Source organism: Mus caroli, chromosome 17 (genome assembly GCF_900094665.2).
Source record: "Mus caroli chromosome 17, CAROLI_EIJ_v1.1, whole genome shotgun sequence".
Classification (NCBI taxonomy): domain Eukaryota; kingdom Metazoa; phylum Chordata; class Mammalia; order Rodentia; family Muridae; genus Mus; species Mus caroli.
This window is the reverse complement of record NC_034586.1, coordinates 60,843,615-60,867,751: the sequence shown is the minus strand read 5'-3', so window position 1 is coordinate 60,867,751 and position 24,137 is coordinate 60,843,615. Positions and strand designations below refer to the sequence as shown.

The following is a 24,137-nucleotide window of genomic DNA, read 5'->3' as shown; positions in this document are numbered from 1 at the left end:
ATACAAAGGTTACTATATATAAGTATTATTTTGCATTACAAATAATTAAAATGTTGGTGAAGTTTGGTTTCCAATAAAACAATTTAGTTGGCATTTTAGATAGAGATCAGATTATATCTATAATTATGCAAATGTTTTAGCATACATTTAAAAGAATCTACCTAGATCAAAAGGTTCTTTGGGCACAAACTCTTTACAGTAAGTTTTTCAAATGTCCATAAAACTCTTGGAAAGTAAGGGATGAAATCTGACTAGTTATTACATTAAATATCATAAGCCAGTAAATAATTCACATAAGTATAGTGCATTAAGAAAGAAATCTAATCCCGTTTTTGAAAACAAATATAAAAATCATAAAACAAAAAACATTAAACAGATTGAACTCCACAGCACCCAAGCGAAATGGGATTTGCTCTGGAAGTCAATGACTTTTTAATCGAGCAAACTGCTATCACACTCATAGAACAAATTAGAAAAACTACATACTGGTAATAGATATCTGAAACAAATACAGTATGCACTGCAAATTGAAAAGTATTAAAAAGAATTTTCTCAACACTATTTAAAATATCTACATAAGCTAATAAATATTATATTTGGCATGTCAAAGCAATTTCATTAAATATCTGAAATAAGGAAGGCAAGTATCACTGTTAACATGTGACTACAGAAGACAAAGCAAACAGAGTCATGGTCTAAACACTAACTGCATTACACAGATAATCTTTACATTTAAGGAAGTACATATTTACTATATATAATAAACTATATAAACCATTAGTAATAAAAACATAAAGTAAACTCCCTAGTTAGATTTATACAGTTATGCATTCACACATACAAATCAAAAGATGTCTTAAGTATTTGTGTTAGGACAGTTAAAAGAAACAAGACACCATCATGGCCAGTGTTCATTGTAGACTTGGCAAATTCTAAAATCACCTGAGTGATGGGCCTTGAACGTGGCTGTGGGGATTGTCTTGACTATGTTAACTGATAGCTGGAGACACCTCTTAATTCCACGTTAGGGCCTAGGCTATGTGTGTGGGACAGCAAGCTGGGCTCTTAATTTTTCTTTACCGCTCTTTGTGGTAGATGCTAAGGAGAAGGTGCTTCAAGTACCTCCTTCCGCTTCTTTCGTCCTAACAGGTGGGAACCCGCAGCCATGAGCGAGCATGAACCCTTTCTCCTTTAAGTTGTATTGTCAGAGTATTTTATCCCAGCAACAGAAAAATAAACTATGATGGGTATCATTAAAGACAAAAGAACACAGTCTAGCAAGATGGCTCAGTGGATAAATCACTGCCCAGACATCAGGGTAGAGGGAAGAACACAGTCTAGCAAGATGGCTCAGTAGATAAATCACTGCCCAGACATCAGGGTAGAGGGAGAACAAACCCCTGAACATCTGCACACTCACCCATACACCACACACACATACACAGAGAGGGAGAACAAGAGACCCAGACAGGGACAGAAAGAGTAATAAAATCTTAAGCAACAAATGAATGATCACAGGACGGTAGGAAATCTCCACAGAGCACACACATGAGCAACGGTTTAGATTCTCACATAGAAAGGGAACAGCCCAACTGAACGACCAGAGTGAGAGACTTGGAAACATCAAAATAGGCAAGACCCTGGGCAATGAACACCAGCCACACTCCCCACCCTCAGCTGAGAAGGAGGCTCAAGGAGAAACAATAGTCACTTCTCTCTCCTGAGATTGCTACCTAACAAAGACTGGCACAAGAAATGCTGGCCAAACTATGGAACAAATTCATTGCTGGCTGAATGTACAATAGTAAAATCACTTTGAAAAGCTTCCTCAGCCCTACAGCAAGTCTATTCCCAGGATTTATTCCCAGAGCTGGTATGTAACTGCCATGAATGCCTGTGTCATGCAGCTAATACCCAGAAGTATCCTACGGACAGCTAACAGGAATCTAGTTTAAAAATCAAACACTACTCAGCCATGAACAGAAGTGAGTTAGCAACATATACCTGAACCTATCACAAAAAGAAAGATATAAGATCTCTATAAAAAAAAATTCAATATATGTAACTATACACAATACCAGTAATGAGTCCTAACTGAAATCAAGAAAGTAAATCCCATTTACAATGGCAGCTAACAAAATAAAGTATCTAGAACCAAATTCAACAGAGAAGCAAAGCTTTCACAATAAAAGTGGTGAAAACCTCGCTGAGGGGAACTGAGGGTCTACACAAATGCAAACATGACTTATGGTTGTGTGTCAGGATTTGCCTGGTTAACATGCGACTGTTTCTTGCTTAGCCAATGGATTCCTGATATTCTCCCTGCATTCATTCATTTATTCATTCATTTTGTATATATGAGTGTTTTGCCTGCCTGTAAAAGGATGTACACAGACAGGTTGCATGAAGTCCTAGGAGCCGGGAAGAGGGCATCAGACCCTGTAGAACTGGAGTTAGAAGCAGTTATGAGCCAACAAGGTTTTGTGTATCCCCAGCTGACCTGGAATCTACTAGATAGACAAGGATGACCTCAAAACTCCCAAATCCCCTGCCTCCACCTCCCAAGTGCTGGGACTACAGGTGTGCACCACCATGAACAGTTTATATGATGCTGGGAATAGAACTCAGGGCCTTGAATTGAGCCACATCTAGTTTTATGTTCACACGACATCATTTTGTTGAAGGCACCTTGCATTTGGTATCATTTGGTATCTGTGGGGAATTCTAGAACCAATCCCGAGAGCCACGAAGGCAGGGCTTACTTACAAAAGGGGAAACAGGGAGCCTGGGACAGAAACACATCAGACTATAGGTAAATGCACTTTATTATACACCAATCTGTCTCAAGCAAGACAAAAGTATACTGAACAAAGAAACTAAATGCAAAGGAGTATGCAATGAATCCATATGTGAGTTCTTCACAAAGCAGAAACCCTCTACAGTCATAGTAACAGGGAACATTTGGCTGGAAGGTGGAGAGAAAGGGATGAAATGAGCATGTATATCTGTCAAAACTCACCAACCTCTCAAGATTTATCCATTGAACCATGTGTAAGCTATATCTCAACAAAAGTTAAACATTAAGAAAAATCTGAAAGTCATGTTTGTATACAGTGAATCTCTTAGCTTAGGACATATTTCAATATTTAAGGAAAGGGGCTGTCCTGAGTAGGTCAGTAAGTTTCCCCCTAGTCCCACACTATCACCCTTGGCTTGCTGAGTTTTTAGAGCTTATGAGCCTGTGCTATCCCCTCCCAACATCCCTCACCACCTGTGGCAGTCAGGAGAACTGGCCCCAGGGTCCCTGTCCCTCACCACCTGCAGCACTCAGGAAAACTGGCCCTGGAGTCCTGAAAGCAGGAGAGCTGGCCCTGCCCCTCTCTGGCTGTAGCACTTGGGAGAGCGGTCCTGCACAGTGGAGTTGGCTCTGGAGGCCTGGGTGTAGGCAAGCTGGCCCCAAGAGCTGACCCTGCCTCCTGATGATGGCAACATTGGGTGACCTAGCCAAAGCAGTTCCCACCCAGGCTCAGACTGAAGGCTCGGAACTGGCCTAACCCAAAATCACATGAAGGGGTCAAGTTCTGATGATCCAAAGCTGCAGGATCTCCATGACACAGGGCAACAACAGGATAACTAGGAGGAGTTCCAGTGAGGATTCAATACTGATGGTGTCACAGCAGCCAGAGGTCTCAAACCAGACCAATGACTCTTGCAATGAATATTTACAAGTGAAGATGTGTGGAAGGAGGATACACTGTGGGACACACTGTGACACACTATAGCTTCCATGCTGAGATATTTTCTATACATTGGTCTTGGGTGGTGGTGGTGGTGGTGGTAGTGGTGTGTGTGTGTGTGTGTGTGTGTGTGTGTGTGTGTGTGTGTGCCGGTGTGCGTGATATATTTTAGTGGGGAGTTTGCAATGATAAAATGTAGATATGAGGGGACTGGAGATGAATGGGACTGGGTACATGATGTGAAACTCACAAAGAATCAATGACAAGCTTAAAATATAGAATATATGCACATAACACATGAAAAAAAAAAGAATTGAAATGTCATCTCAATGGACACTTCCTTTGATTAGTATGAACTGTCCTTCCCTGTCTCTTTTGATTAACTTTGGTTTGAAGTCTATTGTTAGATATTAAAATGGCTATACCAGCTTGCTTCTTAGGTCTGTTTTCTTGAATTATCTTCATCCAATCCTTTACCCTGAGGTAATGTCTATCCTTGATGTTGAGGTGTGTTTCTTGTATGCAGCAAAAAAATGGATCCTGTTTTCACATCCCAACCCCCACCCCGTCCACACACACATACACACTTAGAAACTTCTGAATACTATCACACAGCAATGATGTAGGATAGAGTAAGGGCACCAAATATAAAAGGAGCATGGACCACATCCAGAGGAGGTCGTGTTCCAAAGAGTCAGCCCCACATGCACATGTAATTCCTCTAGAAACCAATAGGAAGAAGCTGTGTGACACAACATCAACTGAGAAGCTCAGCACACATTCAGTGCCTGGGACTTCCTTCCACAGGGCACTGCTCACACAAGCACACACACACACTAAGGGGTCAGGTTCCTGGGGGAAGCAAATGCTAAACACATGATATGCTTTTAAAAGCAGTAGATCACTCGAATGTAAAGAATCCAGGAGTCCAGGAGCAGCCAAGGACAGACTCACAAGTAAGGCTTTTGAGGTTAGAATCTCAGCCCAGATGTAGCAGTGCATTTCCACAGATGCAGCATCTGCAGGGCATTTCCACAGATGCAGCATCTGCAGTGCATTTCCACAGATGCAGTATCTGCAGTGCATTCTCCGCAGTATCTGCAGTGACTTCTCCAGGTGTCCAAAACAATCACCATCACCACAGTGGGATGGGAAGGGAAGAAAGATTGAAGAATGTGCCATATTAGGCATGGGTGGAAGTTTTCTGGGATTAATTCTCAGTAGATTTAAAACTGTGTTAAAATAAAAAGGAAAGAAATAATTGTAATAATGAGAGACTTTGATTCCTAATGGAGACAAAATAAAAATTACCCACAAATAACTTCAATAAAAATCACAGATGCTTATCATAAAGAAAAGCATAAAAGTTATACTGCAAATATGATATGAAATATTTGCAAAGGGCTTCCTGTCGAGTGGTAGGCATAGAGAAGATGCCAGTGGGTGCTCGGTTTTGGTGAATTGTACGTGATGTCTGATGCTGTCAGCCAGCATCCTACCCATGGGTCCAGTGACACAGAGAGAGGCCCTGCCATCACAGGTACGTGTGATACAGTCACTTCCCGAGGAGAGCAATGCCATTGAAACCAGTCCTGAATCTCAGAATTAAGGACCTGGCTGGTGGGCCAATGAGATAAAGTATTAAAAAAACAAAACAAAAGAACAAAACAAAACTCATCCTGGAGGCGGCGAGTCAGGTGAGCATTTCTACTGCCTAGGGTCATCTTTCTTATAAGCTACCTAGAAAAAAACAGGGTATAGACCTACACACAAACAAGGTGAGGCCAAGGAAACAATCTCTATAGTGTAAGTTACGTCCCCTGGAAGGAACCATACCTAGAGCTACCATAACTCCTCTAGCTCCAGAATTCTCCATGATATAACACATAAATGCCTTCTATTGTTTTCTGTCCCACCATCAATTTGAATTAAGCTAATAATAGGGTCTTGACTCTTAACAACAAGTCTTAGCTAACATGTAAGTAAAATAGTAAAGTTCTAAACAAATGAAAGTCAGTAAGTAATATATAAAGAAAAAATGGATAATATTCAATGAAACTATCATATGTCTATATAATTGAGGCCTAATAAATATAATTAATGAAGGATAAGTTATTCAACAATTATTAGGAAAATTAGTTCAGATCCCCTGAGCATACCTTCCCAAGACAGCCCAAATGAAGGGGCGAGGAGGAACAGATATAAATACATACCTAGATTCTTTTCCAGCCATTGGTGCCCTTCAATTAGTTGGTCAATTAAGGCAAAATAATGTGGAGTGGCTTCATCAGGCATAACCCAGCCACCGGTCACAATTTCCAGCTGACCATTCTGTAGTAAACTAGGGAGGAGGCAGATAGAGTTAAGATAACAGAGCTCACAGAAGAAAATAAAATACATGAACATCTAAGATCAATCTTTACAAATGGACAGTAGATACAGGAGGGAGGAGGAATTTTTTTTTTTTTAATAAGTCATTGAATTTCAACTGCAGGCCCCTGGGATGAAATGCTCATATTAAAGAATCTTGGGTGACCCTTCTTTTCCTAGGACACTTCTTCCGCACAGGCACAGCACAGACTCCTCATGACAGGAGTTGTGTGGTTTATTTCTGATTCTCACAGAGCACTGTACTCAGGCCATGTGCTTGGTGATGGCTGGAGAGCTGCCATTTCACGGATGGTGCCTGTTCCAATATACCATATAAAAAGTGGCATTTACCTCTGTCCCTGGAACACAGTTAAGGCAATTAAGCACACTGCTCTGGTAAATATAGTAATTAACTACCATGCTTCCGTTTTTACTAAATTGTGGGCTATGTCGCTCCTTTTTTTATGATGGGTTGAAAAAGCTGTGTCATTACTGTTATTTGTCTGTTGAAGCATTCCTTTGCAATAATATCATACAAGACAATGCGTACTAATTGTTAATTATTCGCATAACTTTCTCTAAGAAGAAAAGAAAATTATGAACTACCAGTAACTTGAAAGTATCTGAAGAAGTAGAAGAGCCGAAGACTGTATCTGTAATATCAAAGACTGTCAGGTTGTGAGGTATGGAAGTTCCGAGAGTCAGGGGGCTTTCATCAAGACATGACCTGAAGGAGCTGGGATTTCTAAAACTTGCAACTACGTCCAAGACAATACAGCCCTCCTCTCTCATGGACAAAAGCCTTTTTAAAGCTATTTGTTCTGTGCTAACCTTTAGGTCTATCTTTGCCACATTTCAGAGGCCACACGGATCTGACCGTTGTCCTCAAAAGGAGAGGTTGGTACCTACGTGTAAGCGTGGGCTAGCATGCAGAGTGTAACCCCTGCCCATCAAACATGCACATGCTATTGATTTCATTATCTGACTATCCTAATCAACATGTATTTTGGAAATGTTCAGATATAATTGCCTAAAGACAAATTATTTCCTGGGCTTGACTAGACAGAACCTACAAGTTAACAAGAACTAAAGTGAAATGGAAGAAAATAACAATAATTCCAAAGACAATTTTTCCCCTTTTCAACATGTCAAGTTTTGTTTGACAATGAAAAACTGACAAAAAAAAAAAAAAAAANAAANAANAAANAAANAAAAAAAACCTATCCNAAAGACCTGAATGCTCTCCAAGAAGCAAGAGAAGCCCTAAATATTATGTACAACAAGAGTTTCTCCAGCTGCAGCTGTTATTAGCCAATCCCCTTCCTTGGGAAGCCATGGATGCTCCTCTGATAAACATCTGGGTACACATCTGGACTGGATGGTTACCCTAATGACTAAGCCTCTTTCTTACTAAATGGTACCAAGCAAGTTCATGTTGCTCCTCTTCATCAGCCTGGATGGTTCCAGCTGCCTTGGTGTCTCCACTCAAATATAATTGATCCAGAAGTTTCCATGAGTCCCCAGGCAATTAAGCACGTCTCCATACCTCCTCCATATACAACAACATAGCCTTTATCACAAACTAAAATTGCCTGTTTGTTCCTATCTTCCTCTCCCTCCTACCCACCAACAGAAGGCAAGCACCAGAAGAGCAGGGATTAGCATGTGCCATTACATGCCTGGCACTGAGTAGCCTGCTTTGAAAAATAGATGCACGAGACTGTCCGTTTAATATTAGTAATTAATGAGTAGATTAAATTAGGTCAGGCTCACATATAACATAAATCAGTAAGGATCAGGTCATTTAGAATAGAGTTCCAATTATGTTCACAGTGGTAGAAAACATGCAAGAGGAAGGGGGAGGGGCATTGATAAAAACCTATCTCTGGGAAATCTGAGTAGGACGAGAGCAAGAGGAGGTGAACACTGTGATAGCACAGAGGTGGCTTGGAGTTCCCAAGTCTGTGTTTAATAGAGAGATATTAATGAATACTGGGAGTGAAGTGGGAGATGTCGCTTTGCAGTAATAAGCATAAATGAGTCTGGGCTAGCCAGTGACAGCTGGGCTTCCGGGGGGATGGAGAGCAACGGGAAGTCAGATCCTCATCTGACTTCCTGTGAGTACACAGGCTGTGGCTGCATCTTTAAGATTCACCACCAATCAAAGAAAATACATGGTGGGCCTTGTGGCTCTAGCTGCATAGGTAGCAGAGGATGGCCTAGTTAGGCATCAAGGGGAAGAGAGGTCCTAGGTCCTGTGAGGGTTCTATGCTTCTGTCTCACAGGCTGGAAGGGAATGGTGTCTTTAAAAAGTCATAAGGACAGCTACAGGTCAGATAGGAAGAGTGGAGCCCGGCTGATGAGAAGTTTTAGGTACATCCGAAAGAGACACCTGGAAAAGAGTAACTAAGTCAAGACACAAAAGTGAATCCAACTCTAAAGCTGGGAGGTGGGTTGTTCAAATACTGGCATTCATATAGTCATCAGAGAGAATTTTTAAAATCACATGAAAAAGCCAAGATCACAGCATAGAAACCAAGGGACTTTTATAAAATGTGTGCTTTTTTCCCCCCACAAAACAGTAGGCTCTTAAGAAAATCTGCATGAGCAGGCCGAAAACAGAACAAAAGCATGACATAAAAGGAACAACTGTAGTTATCTTAGCATCGTTTATCCAATCCGACAAGGCAGAGTACCAAGTGGAAGAAAACAGTGTGAATCTTTATATATATATAAATATTTATATATTTATATATATATATTTACTAGATATTTTCTTTATTTACATTTCAAATGTTATCCCCTTTCCTAGTTTCCCCTCGGAAATCCCCTAACCCCTGCCCCCTCCCCCTGCTCCCCAACCCACCCATTCCCATTCCTGGCCCTGGCATTCCCCTATCCTGGGGCATAGAACCCTCACAGGACCTAGGACCTCTCCTCCCATTGATGCCCAACTAGGCCATCCTCTGCTACCTATGCAGCTAGAGCCACAAGGCCCACCATGTGTTTTCTTTGATTGGTGGTGAATCTTAAAGATGTAGCCATAGCCTATGTACTACATCAGGGACAGAAATGACCAGGTTAGCAAGTTTATCTATTCCGTGGTGGTGTCTGTTTACCTGCCATGTGACCCTTAGAAAAGGAAAACAAAAAACACAAAAAAAAACCCAAAACAGATTATAAAGTCAAATGTCTCACAGGCAGGAAGGTTCAGCTTGACAGAAGTGCTTACTGACAGTGACAGAAAAACCTGCCATTCAACCATTCACCCACTCACCATGATCAACAAGAACAAAAAGGTTGCACGCAAAACTGTGTGAGTGTACAAGAGGTGTCATACTTAAAATCCCTGTTGTTTGCCATCACGTAACTGACCTTTCTAGACTTCCATAATACAAAGAGCCAGGGTGGGATTCACCTGTACCTACAGAAGTGTTGACTTAAATCCTGGCACTTCTGTGTACTTAGCTTTCAGCAGCATCGGATGAAGCGTTTCTGTGAGAAGCAGAGGGACAAGCAAACAATGCAGGTCTGTCCTGTGAAGCTGGTTTCTTAAGTCTCTCTACTGGTGGAAGGCTCTCAGCTTCCTGGGAAACTTTTCAACATACACATCATGATCTTAAGTAATAGACACGAGAGCTACATGCAAACAGGGGAAGAGAGAATACGCATGGAGTGAATTCAAGAGCCCACTTGAGAGCTGCTAAGTTTAAAACCGCCAAGGCTCACACATCACTTTCTACAATGGTGGCTAGCTGCCTGGTTGAGGACGTTAACCACGTCTCTACTTCAGTGCTGGGGGATTGGGTATAAAGCGCTCAGAGAAGTAACCGATCAGAAATAAGCTGAGCGAATCTGTCACTGCTCATTTTGCCCAAGACACAGATTTTACACTTCAGGATTTACTGCAGCGCTCAAGAAGCTGTAAATCATTTTTAGAGAGTGTCATGTCTTCTTCCACGAAGAGTCATCAGACATTTGGAATTCAGTCACACACAGAAGGATATACTCAAAGAGCTTTTCTCCCTAATGGGGAAATTGTTACAGACAACTTGGTAGCAAACAATGCATCATCTAGCAAGCTTCGCAGAGTCACAAATTAATCTCACATGAGAAAGCGAGATGAATTTGTAATCGTGCATTGTGGGAAATCTGAAATGATAGGAGATGACACACCGGGTTCCATTCTTAAATACAAAATTAGTTACATGGTGTCTCCCACAGAATCAATTCATGCCCAGACACCTGCGAGTCAGATCACCTGATGTGCAAGCCGTCAGTGTGCATTATCCAGTGGGAAAGCTGAAGGAACACTTGTTTTAAACCCTTCCATATGCTAATCTGGGATCCTTGTATTCTCTAATATTCTGGATACCAGCCTTCAAAGATGGAGTATAGGAAAAACAACTGAGTCGTCTGCACTACTCCTTCCTCATTTCATTTTGGGTGTGTCCCCTCCCCTTGACCTGTTGTCAGTATCTTACCAACCTAAAGCATCCTCCCTTCTAACACTGGTCTAACACTGGCTCTTAGGAATGCACTACCAACCGTCACATCCCACGCAAACCTCAACAAAGCTATCACCTTTCATAAAACCTAAAACTCTCTTTCATAACATTCATAACTGACACTAATTATACACCTGCATCTCCACTGTCGTTTCCGTCCAATACAACACAAGCTCCGGAAGGGCATGAACTCCCTGTTGATCATTTACCATTTAGGAGCCCCTAACAGCATAGCCATGTAAGAAAGGGGCACCAATAACACACAAGAGAAACAAAGAGTAAGTGTCAGAGATTTTAGAAATAACTGATCTCTAAAAAGGAAATGTAACTTCATTTGGGTGGCTGAATGGAGAGTGACATTCCACATCTCACCAATCAGCTTACAAAGATCGGAAGGTTGTACAACAGTCTGTGAAGCCAGATGTCTGAAAAAGGCATTAGCCCATGCTGGCCCCACAATCCATCCAACTGTAGCCTGCATAGACACCCAAAGTCACTCAGAAAAGTCAGACCTCAGACAAATGATACACCCTGCATTAGTAAGGGACAAGGAACAAACTACAGGGTCACCAGCTGGCAGTGACTAAGCTAAGTCCCTGTCATAAAAAAACTTTCTAAAAGTTCTTCAAGAAATGTACTTCAAGGCCAGGCAGTGGTAGCATATGCCTTTACTCTCCCCACTCAGGAGTCAGAGGCAGGCTGATCTCGGAATGTGAGGCCTGGTCTACAAATAGAGCTCTAGGAAAGCCAGCGCTAGCCAGAGAAATCCTGTCTGGAAAAGCCAAACGGAAGTGTGTTTCACTAATTCATCTTTTCTTGCCAAGTAGGATTCTATTGGTGTGTTAGTCTACCATCTTGATTGCAGACACCTGAACCATTTCCAGTCTGCTGTGAATATGAAAAGACTCTCTCTCAGGTCCATTTCTAGATCAGCTCCTCACACACACACATATGGTCATTTGGAAGTCACCCCCTTTCAGTTCCAACAGCAAGCCACTACCATGTTCCAGTTGCTGTACCTTCTCCCCATCCTTTGCTGCTATCAACATTAACAGCCCGGAAAGGTTTCTTACATCCTCTTTGGTGAGGCTGCACCTAGCCAATCTCTTCCAGTGTCTGAGGTGCCAAGTTCTCGCCCATCACAGTTTTCTCCTCAGAACCTCCAGTGCCTTCCCCATCCTCTCACATCTTCTCCTTGACTGGAGTTTTGGTCACATCCTGAATACTACAGGCTTCCAAACCTCACTGAAAACAACATGATTTTATAATGCTGTGCTTAACTGTGCCCTCTTTGTTCATTGAGGGCTTACCCTGGATATTAGCACAGTAAATATTTGCCCAATGAAGAACATAGTCAGTAGGGGAAGGCTTCTGAGGTAAGATAATACCTTCCCTGAGTCATGGGAAAGATTACATATGAAATTACTCAATGCATAAAACAATAACTCGTATGAAGACAGCAGCAGGTCAGTATGCCAGAAGTCAGGGCATTAAGGAGGCATACGTAAGGGTGAAATGTAAGGTGGGAGGCAGCCAGAGACAAAGGCAGACACTTAAGAGAGAGCTGAACAAGACAATCGCCGTCAAAGACAGGGTGCACTTTGTGACCTTTGAGCGTCACTAAAGCACCTTAGAACGTAGACATAACAAGGGGAGAAAACTGTGCTGATAAAGCAAAGGGCAGGCCTGGCAACAGGAAGACAACTGGGGATGGGATTAGAGGTCTGAGTCCAAGAACGCAGAGCAGGCAGAACTGAGATTCCAGCCTAACTGGGCATGGCACTGTGTTCTAGGGAAGCATCCCTGCTCTGGCCCTTCCTGCATGCCCACTAACAAGACACCTCAGGCCATAAAGCCAGAGGTTTGCTGAGGTGTGAACACACCTGGCACAAAGCACACACTCAACAGGCTTGGGATCTTACCAAACCATTAACCACGGAAGATGAAGAAAGTCAAGACTGGGCTTTAGACTCAGGAGTACTTCCAGTGCTGGTAACAGCATCCTGGAAACAAAGGTGGGCAGATGTCTACAAGTTTGAGGCCAGTTTCGTCCCACAGACAGGGCAACTAGTGCTAACACAGAGAGACTGTCTCAAAACAAAAACAAAAACAAAAACAAAAACAAAAACAAAAACAAAAACAAAAACAAAAACAAAACCAGTGGCTGGACATCCCAAATCGAGTGTCACCTCACAGGTGAGGAGCAGTCACTTCAGAGCTGCATGCTCTGCTCTGATGAAACGCTGCAGGCTCCTCATACCATTGAAATCTGCAGCTGACTTCAAACTTCACAAAACACACTGACTTCACGCTCTCTGCAAATTTAACAGCAGCCTTTTGGTTAAGCCCCATAAAATCTGACCGGTATAAATGTATAATAATGAGTCTGTGTAAGAGCATGAATGGTCCATTTTTCTGGGAAAACCCAAAGTGTGCATGAGTTAAGTCTTAGGATTTAAGCAAGAAGCAGCAAATGTTTCTAAGCTCAGTGAAATTTTTACTTAAATACAAAACTGAAGAAAATGTAACAGGGCGCTTAGAATATCAGATGAAAAGCCTGAGCCTTCTTGGAAAAGTGTCAGAGCACATAAATATGATAAAAATACAGTCTATACTGACTGATGCGCAGCAAACACAAGATACATATTTCACACCACACACACACAAAACAAAAAAAAAAACAAAAACAAAAACCAACACAGTGTAGCTGGTCAAGACATGAACACACAATGTTTCAGGTTCCAGCCAGTCAGTGAGTTTCTGCACTCACTAAACACTGGTCATGACAGCAGAAAGAGATGCAGCATAGAGGCCATCCCACGGTCTTGGGGCCCAGGGCAGAGCTGTCAGCCAAAGGAAAAGCTAAGGGGCAACACTTGACAGAACCAAACATCAGTCAGCCACTTCACATCCCAGTGGATTAGAAACATTATCCAGCACTTCACCACAGACGGCCAAAACTAACCACGTGTAAAGCCAGGACGGTAAACAAAACAAGCCTGTACAGAAAACGTGCTGACTGCTTAACGGAGGGGAGTTTCTTTGAAATCGTCAGGACAAAGGCTCCAAGAGGGCACAGCAACTATAATCGGTTAAATTGGTCTGAATTACGAAAGGCAACATGCTCCACATGTCTGCATGGATCTCTCTGTTAGCTAACTTGAGTTTCATTTTTAAAGGTTTATAATGCTGAGTGGTGCATCACAATGAGGGACAGAACACGAGTTGTTGCTGGCTGATCGCATGACACGTCTGCTGTTTCTATTAAGTCCAGCATCAATCTGTGCTCTTCCAGGGACAAGGAAGGCTTCAGTGGACTCCAGTGGAATCCAGAGGCTGCCACACAGCAGCTAGCTTGCAAGTTTAGGTTTAGACATTAGCTCTTGTAGCTCATCTTTATAAAGAGGAAAAATAAAACATTGTACAAACATTACAACAGGAGCCCCAAAAATGTTGTCAGTTATCTATTTAACACTAGTTAAGAATTTTAAATGATGAGAACAAAAATCTGAGGCTATATTAAGTTTGCTGCAAAATGCACAGACATGGCCTATTGTTTAGGCACACTGTGGACTCTCAGTTCAAGTAAGAAAACAAATGCCAATGCCCTAGATCAGTGGTTCTCAACCTGTGGGTTGGAGCCCCTGGGGAAAAGGGGGTGGGGGTTGGACCCTTTCTTGGCAGTTGCCTATGACCATCAGAAAATACAGATATTCCTATTATTTTTCATAACAGTATTAAAATTACAGTTATGGAGTAGCAATGAAAATATTTTACGGTTGGGAGTCACCACAACTATATCGAGGAACTGTATTAAAGAGTCACTGCATTTGGAAGGTTGAACCACTGAACGAGATCTACAGTCAGGTGGCATAAGTGAATGCAAGTGAGTATTTATAGCTAGAAGAAAATTTCAAAAAATTTAAATAAAAGTAAAACTCAATTTTCTGAAAACAGTTTTATGATTTTCTTTTCTTTTTTTTTTTTTTTTTTTGGTTAAGCAAAATGGCTCCGCTCCCTCCACGGAGCCCTCACTTCCCGCCGCCAAGGAAGCAGCTTCCAAAGCGTTCTCTTAAGACGACAGGCTGAGTGCCCCCCGCTACCGTGCGGGTTTCAGTACTGAGATGAATCATACAAAAGTGACATTTTGGCACCCATCAAAACCAGGCAGATATTAACCATTTTATATGGCTTTGCCTACGTAAAATGGACAACGACAAAGAGAAAACAAGAGATGAAAACACACCAGGGATGAGCCAAGATGATCATTTCTCTCTGAGCTCACAGCTGACTGTCTGGAAAGCCAGACATTGTGCTCTGCTGTGAACTTGATTCTCAGAGGCTCCAGCACTGTCCCTCTTTTGTAGAGCCAAATCCAATAAGAAACTGAATGTTGGACACTAACCACAATCTCTTCCCTTCCAGAATTTTCTCCCCATGCACACCACTTTTATCAGCTCCAAACCATGAACCTCCTACCTTGGTTTTCCTGTGTTTCTAGAGTTAGAAAATGATAATTAGTGAAGGAAAAAAAAAATGGATGGATTTATAGTTTATCCAGAAGTGGAGAGAGAAAGCCTGCTGTATGTTCCCAGTGTTAGCAGTGTTACAGTTCTATAGAAGAGATGAGCCAAGACATATGGGACAGGCGTGTGTTGATTTATGTGTGTCAAAGGTGTTAGACCTGTCTAAAGTCTCTTCTGGTTGGCCAGTTCCTCATCAGCCCAGGGAATTCTGCCCTTTCCTCTACGAGCTCAGGGAATCTTAATTCCTAAAGGTCCGCTGTTTTAGGATCCCAGCTTTGCTTCCTGTAGCATCTGACCCGCCATGTATGGAATCCAGGCCTGCCCTCACTTTACCAAGCACAGGGGCTGCAAGCACAGTCCCCTCCTACCTCCTATCAGTGCTGGACTCCATGCAAGTCACTGATGGAGTCACAGCCCTTATCTCCTACCCAGCTTACAGGTGACAGGCACACACACAGGAAAGCCAGTCCAGACTCAGGGCTCCACAGCTTCACCAAAGAAAAGAGACAAATGACAGCAACGGACAGTTCTTTTCCAGGACTTTTAAAACAGCCCGTTTCCCAATTTCCATGTCCTCTGGCCCACCTGCTGGACTCCCAACTCTCGAAAACTCTTCTAGGATCCCTTTTTCCAACAAAGGAGCAGAGGAGGGACATCACCTAGCTTTCTCAGAAAAGAACCTGCACTGGGGAAAGATTCCTCAGCACAAGTAATCAAGGACAGGGCTAAAAATCCAGGCTCCATGATGGGCTGGAGGAAAATGAGGTCAGCAGGCATGGTCCACAGGACCACAGCACAGGACAGGGAAGTACAGAATGCACCTGTCTGCTCCCCTCCCCTCTAATGTCAACCCTCGTCTCACTGGGAATTCAAAGTCCTGACAATTACTATGCTGAGTGACTGAGTCTGCTCTCCTGTCTGGTGAAGGACAGAATGGTTGAGAACAGGACCTCCCTGCCTGAGAGACCATCTCCCAGGACAAACAGATGAAGTCATGTGATCAATACTGCAAGGAACCTGCCAACGTGCGGCTGGAGAAGCAGGAGCTGTAAAGCACTTTAGACTGGATCCGTGGACAATTTCCAGGGATGGCTAAAACTGCTCACACTCAAGAATGAGCACAAATGCCTGGCCTTATGGACAATCATCCATAATTAAAGTTAAGGCAAAGCATTCAATGAGAGGAAGAGGAAAACTCAATGGAGAATGGGGGCGGGACGCATCCTTGAGAAAGAACACCAAAGATGCAATAAAATACAGTGAGAAAAGCAACACTGAGATGCAGAAGGAAGAGGAAAGGGAGGAGGGGGAGGAGGAGGAAGAGGAAGAGAAGGAGGAGGAGGAGCAGCAGCAGCAGCAGCTACAGCAGCAACAGCAGACCCAAGAGTCAGATCCTGGGGTTCTACGACAAAAGAGACAAAAGCAACCCCCAGCTGAAGACGGTAGAAGACATATGTGGAAGAGGTCGAAGTGTCGATGAAGAGGAATAAGAAGTTCCACGCTCCATAGGTAGTAGCTGGATGGAAACTTAAACAGTTTCATGTTCTTGAATACCAAAAAGCTTCTGAGCACAGGATAAAAAAAAAAATCTTCAATGAAGCATTATATAAGCAAGCTTTTTAAAGACGGAGCAGAAACATAGATTTATAATTAACTTCCTATTAAAAGATGAAGACTTTCGAGATGACTTCAAGACTAAAAATTGCAGGAAGTGTCCAAGAAAAGTATTCCAAGTAGAAAATAAAAGCTTTAAAAATAAGAGCCACTAATATTTATTAGTAATTCTTTAAAAGCCCCTGTCAGGCTAGGTGTGTGTGTGTGTGTGTGTGTGTGTGTGTGTGTGTGTGTGTGTGTGTAGCAGAGGACTTATGTAGTACTGAAGAGGCCCTGGGTTTGACTCTCAGCACCACAAAAAGAATCAATGAAATATATTAAGTAAGCATCATGTTTATATTAACTCAGTCCTCATAAAACTCCAACAGAATAGGCTCCACTGTGGATTCGATTTGACAAGTACACTGCAAAGCAGAAACCTTAAATAATTTGCCCCAAAATAATGAAACTTGTCAGGATTTGAACCCAGGCAGCCTGGCCGCCATACTCAGCCTGTCCATATGTTCCATCCCAAATAGGCTGGTCTTACAGTTAAAAGGAGCAGCAGCAGTGGTAGTGACAGCAAAACAAGTCATTAAATGACAAGCCAATTTTTCAATGCCAAAGGAGATGATTGATTCTTATGAAGAAGAATTAATAGCAGGGGAATGCCCAGAGCTTTGTAATCCCTGTCCTGTACCTGAGTTTCAGGACTGTCAGGAGAGAGGTGGAGGGTGGGGAATGGACAGACGGACAGACGGATGGATGGACAGACAGATGAAGAAAGGATGAGCAAAGGATCGGGAAGCATAGGGGATGATGAACGGACTCTAGTAAAGAAAGAGCAGCTAGAGTGTTGTCAGCTCTGCTATGAATACCTGCGTTAGAAAGAAAGGAGTTTGGGCCAGAGAGATGGTTCAGTGGGTAGAAGTGCTTACCATCAAACCTGAAGACCTAAGTTCAATCCCCAGACACCATATGGAGAGAATCAACTCCCACAAGTTGCTCTCTGACCTCTGCATGCCCACATAGACACACAATGCATAAACAAAGACACAAACAAATCAATCTGCTCCAAAGCACTGATGGTTCAACTAGTGAAAAACTTGCAGTTCCTTTGTACGATTTAGTCCCTGGGAAGCTGAAGGCAGAGGAGTGGGCCTAGGTGAGTCCAGTTCTGCAGGGATGCACACATCTGGACTCTGACCAATGTGCTCAGCTCACCATGATGCAAGTCAGACTCATACATCCCCACTGCATCAGCTCCCAGAAAACACTACCAGGGTCCCATGGTAGCTCAGCTCTGTCCTCCTGACACCTGCATCCATGAGCACATTGCAACCGACATTTTTGTAACATGTGTGCACAACTCATCACCGATTGACTGTGCACAGGCAAACTGGACTGGGCCCTGTCTTGGATCTCCTTTTCCAGGGTCTTTTGTGTCATGAAGGACACTGTTGAATACTCAGCACCCCACACTTACCTATTCTTCATGACCCCCATGCTTGTACTGTGTGATTGTGCATAGCAGCTGTTTTAAGGAAGGGAACATGGCAGCAGAAGAGCTGACTGCACACAGCAGTCATAAAATGCTAACCCATGAGATGCATGTAAAACAACCCCCTCTTCAGGCACCAACACAGGCTTCAACACTGCTCTCGGAAAACCGAAACTTGTAGAGGTCATACTCACAGACCACTAGACATCCACGCTAATTATAAATAAATACAACTGGGAAACCAGCACTCATAGGTTGCAAAGTATTCTCTAGCATGATCAAGTCAGAAAACAGAAAGAGAAACAAACAAACAAAACAAACAAACAAAAAACACAAAACAGTAAAGTAGAGCTGCCAAATAGTCCAGCATTTAGAGAAAATATAATGAGAAAACAAAACAAAACAACCCACAACACTAGTTAGTTAAAATAGTGCTGAAAGGAAAGCAGGCAGTGACGTCCCGGCTGAGGACAGGCGGACTGGCCATTCAGCACTAGTGCAAGCAGGGAGAACGAACTGGGAAAAGATGAAGAGCTGAAAAGAGAGAGGGTGAAAGCAGTAAACCAGAACTTCCCTCTGGGTGGTCTGGGGGCCAGCAAAGCCGGACAAAAATAATGAAAGGTTCTAGGCAGTTTCATTTTTAAAATAAAGACAATAACACCAGATAAATAATTTTGAAAACAAAAATACCTACAAGTGGGATGGATTCATCAAACTTAAGCAATTTCTAACTTTGTTACTTTTTAGAAAATATGTATCAGTGAGCAAGATGTGAACAACCAAAACTCTTCTTAAAGCGGAGTTCTTGGCGCTGGCGAGCTGGCAGTAAAGCAAATACCAGCTCTGTGTAACTTTGTAAGAGTTCAGAGAGGTAGCAAAGGTAGGCGGCTCTAAACTATGGGTGCAGAATACTGTCTGGTGCTCTCTCTCTTCTCTCCCTCCAGCTCTATGCTTGTGTGTATCATGTACTTCACTCTGTTAGTCTCTGTACCTCTCTGCTCTCTCCTGTGTGTGTGTGTGTGTGTGTGTGTGTGTGTGCGTGTGTGTGAGAGAGAGAGAGAGAGAGAAAGAGAGAGAATATGATGTTAATCTAAAGCATTACTATAGAAAGTCAGGATACATTATATAACACTTTGGAATTGCAGATTGTAGATTCTCTTGTGTGAACTGGATTTGGTCAACCCTTGTTGCTATGGCAGCACTTGTGATGGAGGGGGAATGGCTTCTACTATGACCATGCTAGTTCCTCGGTTTATTCTCATGTCCTCAGAGTCTGTATCTCTCTCCTAGCTAACCATGCAGGACCAGTGAGGAAAGACAATCTCCAGTGAATTTGGTAGCCATCAATTCTCCTCAAGTTACCCTTAAATGCTCATGTCAATCCATTAAAATCTAAAGATACTTTTTGATGAGGTAGGAAGAAACTTAAATTACTTCTAAAACCCTTTGGGAAAATTAAATTATGACTCATTAAAAGGTTTTTCAATACAGAAAGGCAGATTTAAGCTGTCAGCTATTGAAATATTATAAAATTCCAATAATTTTAGACAAGTATCATCAAAATCCATGAAACACACCAGAAAGTTTAAATAATTGACTATTTCAGTGAACTAAAGATGCCACTTCCTATCAGTAGAAAAGGCTGGACACATTAAAACTCAAGAGCTGCACCATGTGTACAAAGGGCTCAGCAGGCGGCGGCCTGAGCAGGGATGACACCAGCACTGTCAGGTACAGCACAGGGACCCTCCCTGAGCCCAGGTCTGGACTGTAAAGCAAGAGCCTGTGTCACAGAACAGGGCAGAGGATTATCAGTCACGACTGGCAGTACTCGGAGCAGTGACTACATTATCAAGAGCTCTGCAGACACAATAAATGAACAATCCCTCACAAGGCCTAGCTCTTCAGAGCAAATGCACTTGGATCAGAAAGCTCCCCAAATATCAACTGCTAAATCGTTGGATGAGGATTTTAAAATCTCGGGATTAAACATAAAAGTAGAAGATAAAAAACTCAACTCTTTACCATAACTGTAGGTTGAGAAAGACAAAGTTCTGGCAGCAACGGCAAAAGACAAAAGACTAACATTTTCATCACATAAAAAGCTGATCTGTATATCATGAACTAAACTGGAAATAAAATCCTCAGGAGAAGATACAGCCCTACAAATGAATAAAAATGAAGCACTGAGCCACGCCACCAAAAGAAAAACAAAACCCAACACCTTTTTTGATAGAAGAAAATACACAAAATTATTGGCAAAAAATAAAAACATTATTTTTCAGACATGTTGGCCATGGTTTTGAAAATTTACATCGTTGAAAAGAGGCAGTGACACTGGCACATTTATATTTAGAAAACCAAGCAGTGACCCTTCTGAAAAGCCCTTAAAATAACTACGCCCATTTCTAGGACAGAGATGAGCATAAGGATTTCAACGGAAAAGGCTTTGCTCCCCTTCCTCCGGAAGGACCTAAAATCAATACAGTGCAAGATGAGAAGAAGGCTGTCATCCATAAAGCTAAGACTTCACCTCAAAACTCCACGTTTATTATGGATCTTTAATATCGCTAAAGTAAAAAAACAAAAAGTTTTGAAACAAACCTTTTAACAGCTTCCTTCTTCGGAATATCTATAATATCCCACCATTTTGCAAGGTAAGAGATCTCAGACCACATAAACTTCCTGCTTGAGTCTTCTTTCAGCTTTAGGACCATGTTATTAAAAATATACTGAGTCTTGTCTCTAAAGTAGTCATTGAAAGTCTTCAACCAACCTAAATCAAGACACAAATACACCACAAAGGTCCGATTGAGATGGCTGATTTCAACTTAGTCACATTCCACCGAATTACCATTGGATAGATACCCTTAGCTCCTTCATTCAAATAAAGACCACATTTTAAAAGCTAACAATTGTGTTCAATTAGTGAAATTCTCTTTTAGGTGACAGGAAAACTACTGCCACTGAAATGATGAAATATTTAGAGGTTGCACAAAAATTCAGACAGAAATAAAAGCAATTAACTAAGGCTTTAAAAAACAGGTATTTATATTTAACAATTAATTCAATTACTTATCTCCAGGTAAGGCTTTTTTATCTAAATAGTACTAACAAGTATTACTCTCATAATCTGGGATCATGGTCCCTCTCATCATACATCTGAACTCCCCACCCATCCAATAAAACTAAGACAAAGGAAGGCTCATGCAAGCTAAGTCCTAACGCCCGCAGCAAAGCAATATCGTGATGACAGCGCTGATATGAATACTGAGCACAGCATCCTGCCAAAAAACAGGCTTTTGTTCCCAAAAGATATCATCATGCCATTTTCTAGGAGCAGAAAGTCACACTAACTAAACAACAAAAGTGAACACGTCAACGTTACCCGCCCCCGAAAGTAGAGAACTTGGTTCCCTAATTTACCCAACTACTTCCCAAATAACCTGGAGATTAGTCCCCCAAACCATTAGCATTTGAGCTAGACAAGACACTCTTAACAAGACTCGCAAGTCCAAGCTCAGGTCTACCAGATGTATACCTAGGATGGCAAAGGCTCTAGGGCACACAGCCACCAACTATACAGACAGGTGATGGGCTAAGTGGACCCCACAGGGGATGACTTGTTCTCCTGTCTAAAATCTTAAGGAAGAGCATTCCTACATCCATGACGAACTGCTGTCACCTACTGCTGAAACTCGAGAGACCTGAAGGGACAGGGAGTCCAAACAGCACTTGTTTGCCTATAATTCTAACTCTGGGCCTATACTGCATTTGCTAGTGGAAATTTAAAAAAAAAAAAAAAAAGAAGAAGAAGAAGTTAAAGGTCCCCAGGGAAGTGCACATAAGACACCTGCTTCAAAGTTGTATCCTGAAAGGGTCTGCAGCTGTGGCTACTTCTCCCGATTGCTAGCTACCTGCAATACTCAGCTTTGACACTGGGAGCCAAATAGGAGTATGACGTCAGATTTTCTTTGTAAGACATTCTTAATCTAGGGCTGGCTTGTTATCGAAGAATGTTTTCTGGATGACCTTAATTTTTCCATGCTAGATTAAAAGGCCTCGCTTGTAAGAGCAGCGCGTAAGGAATCCCACCTTGTCTCATCAAGACACTGACCACAAGCCTGCATCAGGCACTAGACCAGGACCTCTATCTAGATTCCCAGAGAGAAGCAAAGAAATTGCTATCTGCCCTTAAATGAGGGTGTGTCTCTCCCCATACTCAAGTTTGAAGATACCAGTGCTCGAGGCCAAGCATGGAAGGAGGAGGTAACACGGAACCTACAAAGTAAGAGAATGGCTGTTATCTTTCCTTGCTATCAACAGCCTGGTGGCATTGACCCTTCCCATCTAGACACATCCGAGAAAGGCAAAAGTTAAAAAAATCCTAGCTCCTCCTCCTCAGACTGTGACTGTATTGAAAATAAGGTCTTTGGGTTTTTTTTTTTTTTTTTTTTGGTTTTTTTTTTTTTTTTTTTTGGTTTTTGTTTTTGTTGTTGTTGTTGTTTTGTTTTGTTTTGTTTTGTCGAGACAGGGTTTCTCTGTATAGCCCTGACTGTCCTAGAACTCACTTTGTAGACCAGGCTGGCCTCAAACTCAGAAATCCACCTGCCTCTGCCTCTGCCTCCCGAGTGCTGGGATTAATAAAGGTAAAAATAATGTAATGAATAATGTAATGAAAGAGGATCTTAATCTCAGACAATTCTAGGACCCAGGGTCCAGGCACAGAGAAACCTGCCAGGGCAGAGGAGGAAAAAAAAAAAAAAAGGTCATTAAAAGTCAAAAGCCAAGGAGAAAGGAAGGAAAAAAAAAAAAACCAGCCCGCCAGTGCTAAATCCTTGACTCTGCAGTCTCTGACCTTGAGCTGCACTGAAGCCTCTCAGTCTGTGGTGCTTTGTTACAGAGGCAGGGAGACTAATGCAGCCTGAGAACTACTAATGGTACCTCTTTTTAAAAGCTCAATTCCTATATTGATTTATCAGCCCCCGTCACACTGTTTGCGTTAATAGTCTGTCTCTACCTACACGGTGCAAGATCAAGCTGAATCCATGGATGTAAAAGCAAACACTACGACCCCATGTGTGGGACCAGGACCACTGAGACTCCTGAAGGGCTCCATTAGAATAGTCATCTTTAAAATATCGCATATACCTCTTTCGTGAATTCTAGCAAATGCCAATGTTAATCCTCTGGACAAAATTAAGGAACTCTGGGCAGTGGAAAGCCTGCAAAATACAAACAAAAAAACCTCCCAAAATCCAGCATAAAAGGCAAAGTAAGAGGACTGCTTTTGTCAAAGACCTTTGTAAAAGTGTAACTATGTATTCCAACAGCAGAAACTTGTTCCTGACAGAGATCACTGCATTTCAAAGACCCTTTATCACAAGAGTTTTCAGGGAGAAACTACAATGCCTGATTCATCCACTCCACCTTCAACACTTCATTTGCCCTTCAACAATCAGGCAAAAAATATGTCAAAGATATTTACGTGAGGCAAAATACAAGCTCAGAGACGTCAACTAAAAAGCCTTCCATAAAACTCATCTATAATTGACACTAATACTGCTACAATATAGCATGATACAAATACTACTACAATGTAGCACGATTAATGAATAAAGAACTGAGAGTTTCTTGCAGCTTTCAATATTGAGTAATATAACAGTAAATTAGCTTTTATTGCTCTTATACAATAGACTAATCAAGTATTCCCTTTTACCCTGAATTGGTTCTTTCTTCCTCTAAATTACTGGAAAAACTACAATTGCATATTAACGTGAGACCAATCAGAAAGATAATACTTTATGCAAAGCTGCATGGAATGAATTTTTTGTGATATAAAATTATATTCCTACCTCTAGATTTAATAATCTGAAGACATTGCGTTGCAAACTGATTTACT

General features: G+C 42.0%; 1 protein-coding gene across 2 annotated transcripts in view; it reads right to left on the bottom strand.

Moving 5' to 3' along the window:
- Nucleotides 1-24,137, bottom strand: part of Man2a1 (mannosidase alpha class 2A member 1) — a 157,114-nt gene that overhangs the window by 99,226 nt on the left and 33,751 nt on the right. For both annotated transcript variants that reach the window (XM_029471006.1, XM_021185720.2), the window contains exons 4-5: nt 20,840-21,011; nt 5,951-6,078 (exon numbers count right to left, since the gene is read on the bottom strand). In XM_029471006.1, coding sequence (XP_029326866.1) covers nt 5,951-6,078; nt 20,840-21,011 — 300 coding nt within the window. The remainder of the gene's footprint in view (nt 1-5,950; nt 6,079-20,839; nt 21,012-24,137) is intronic.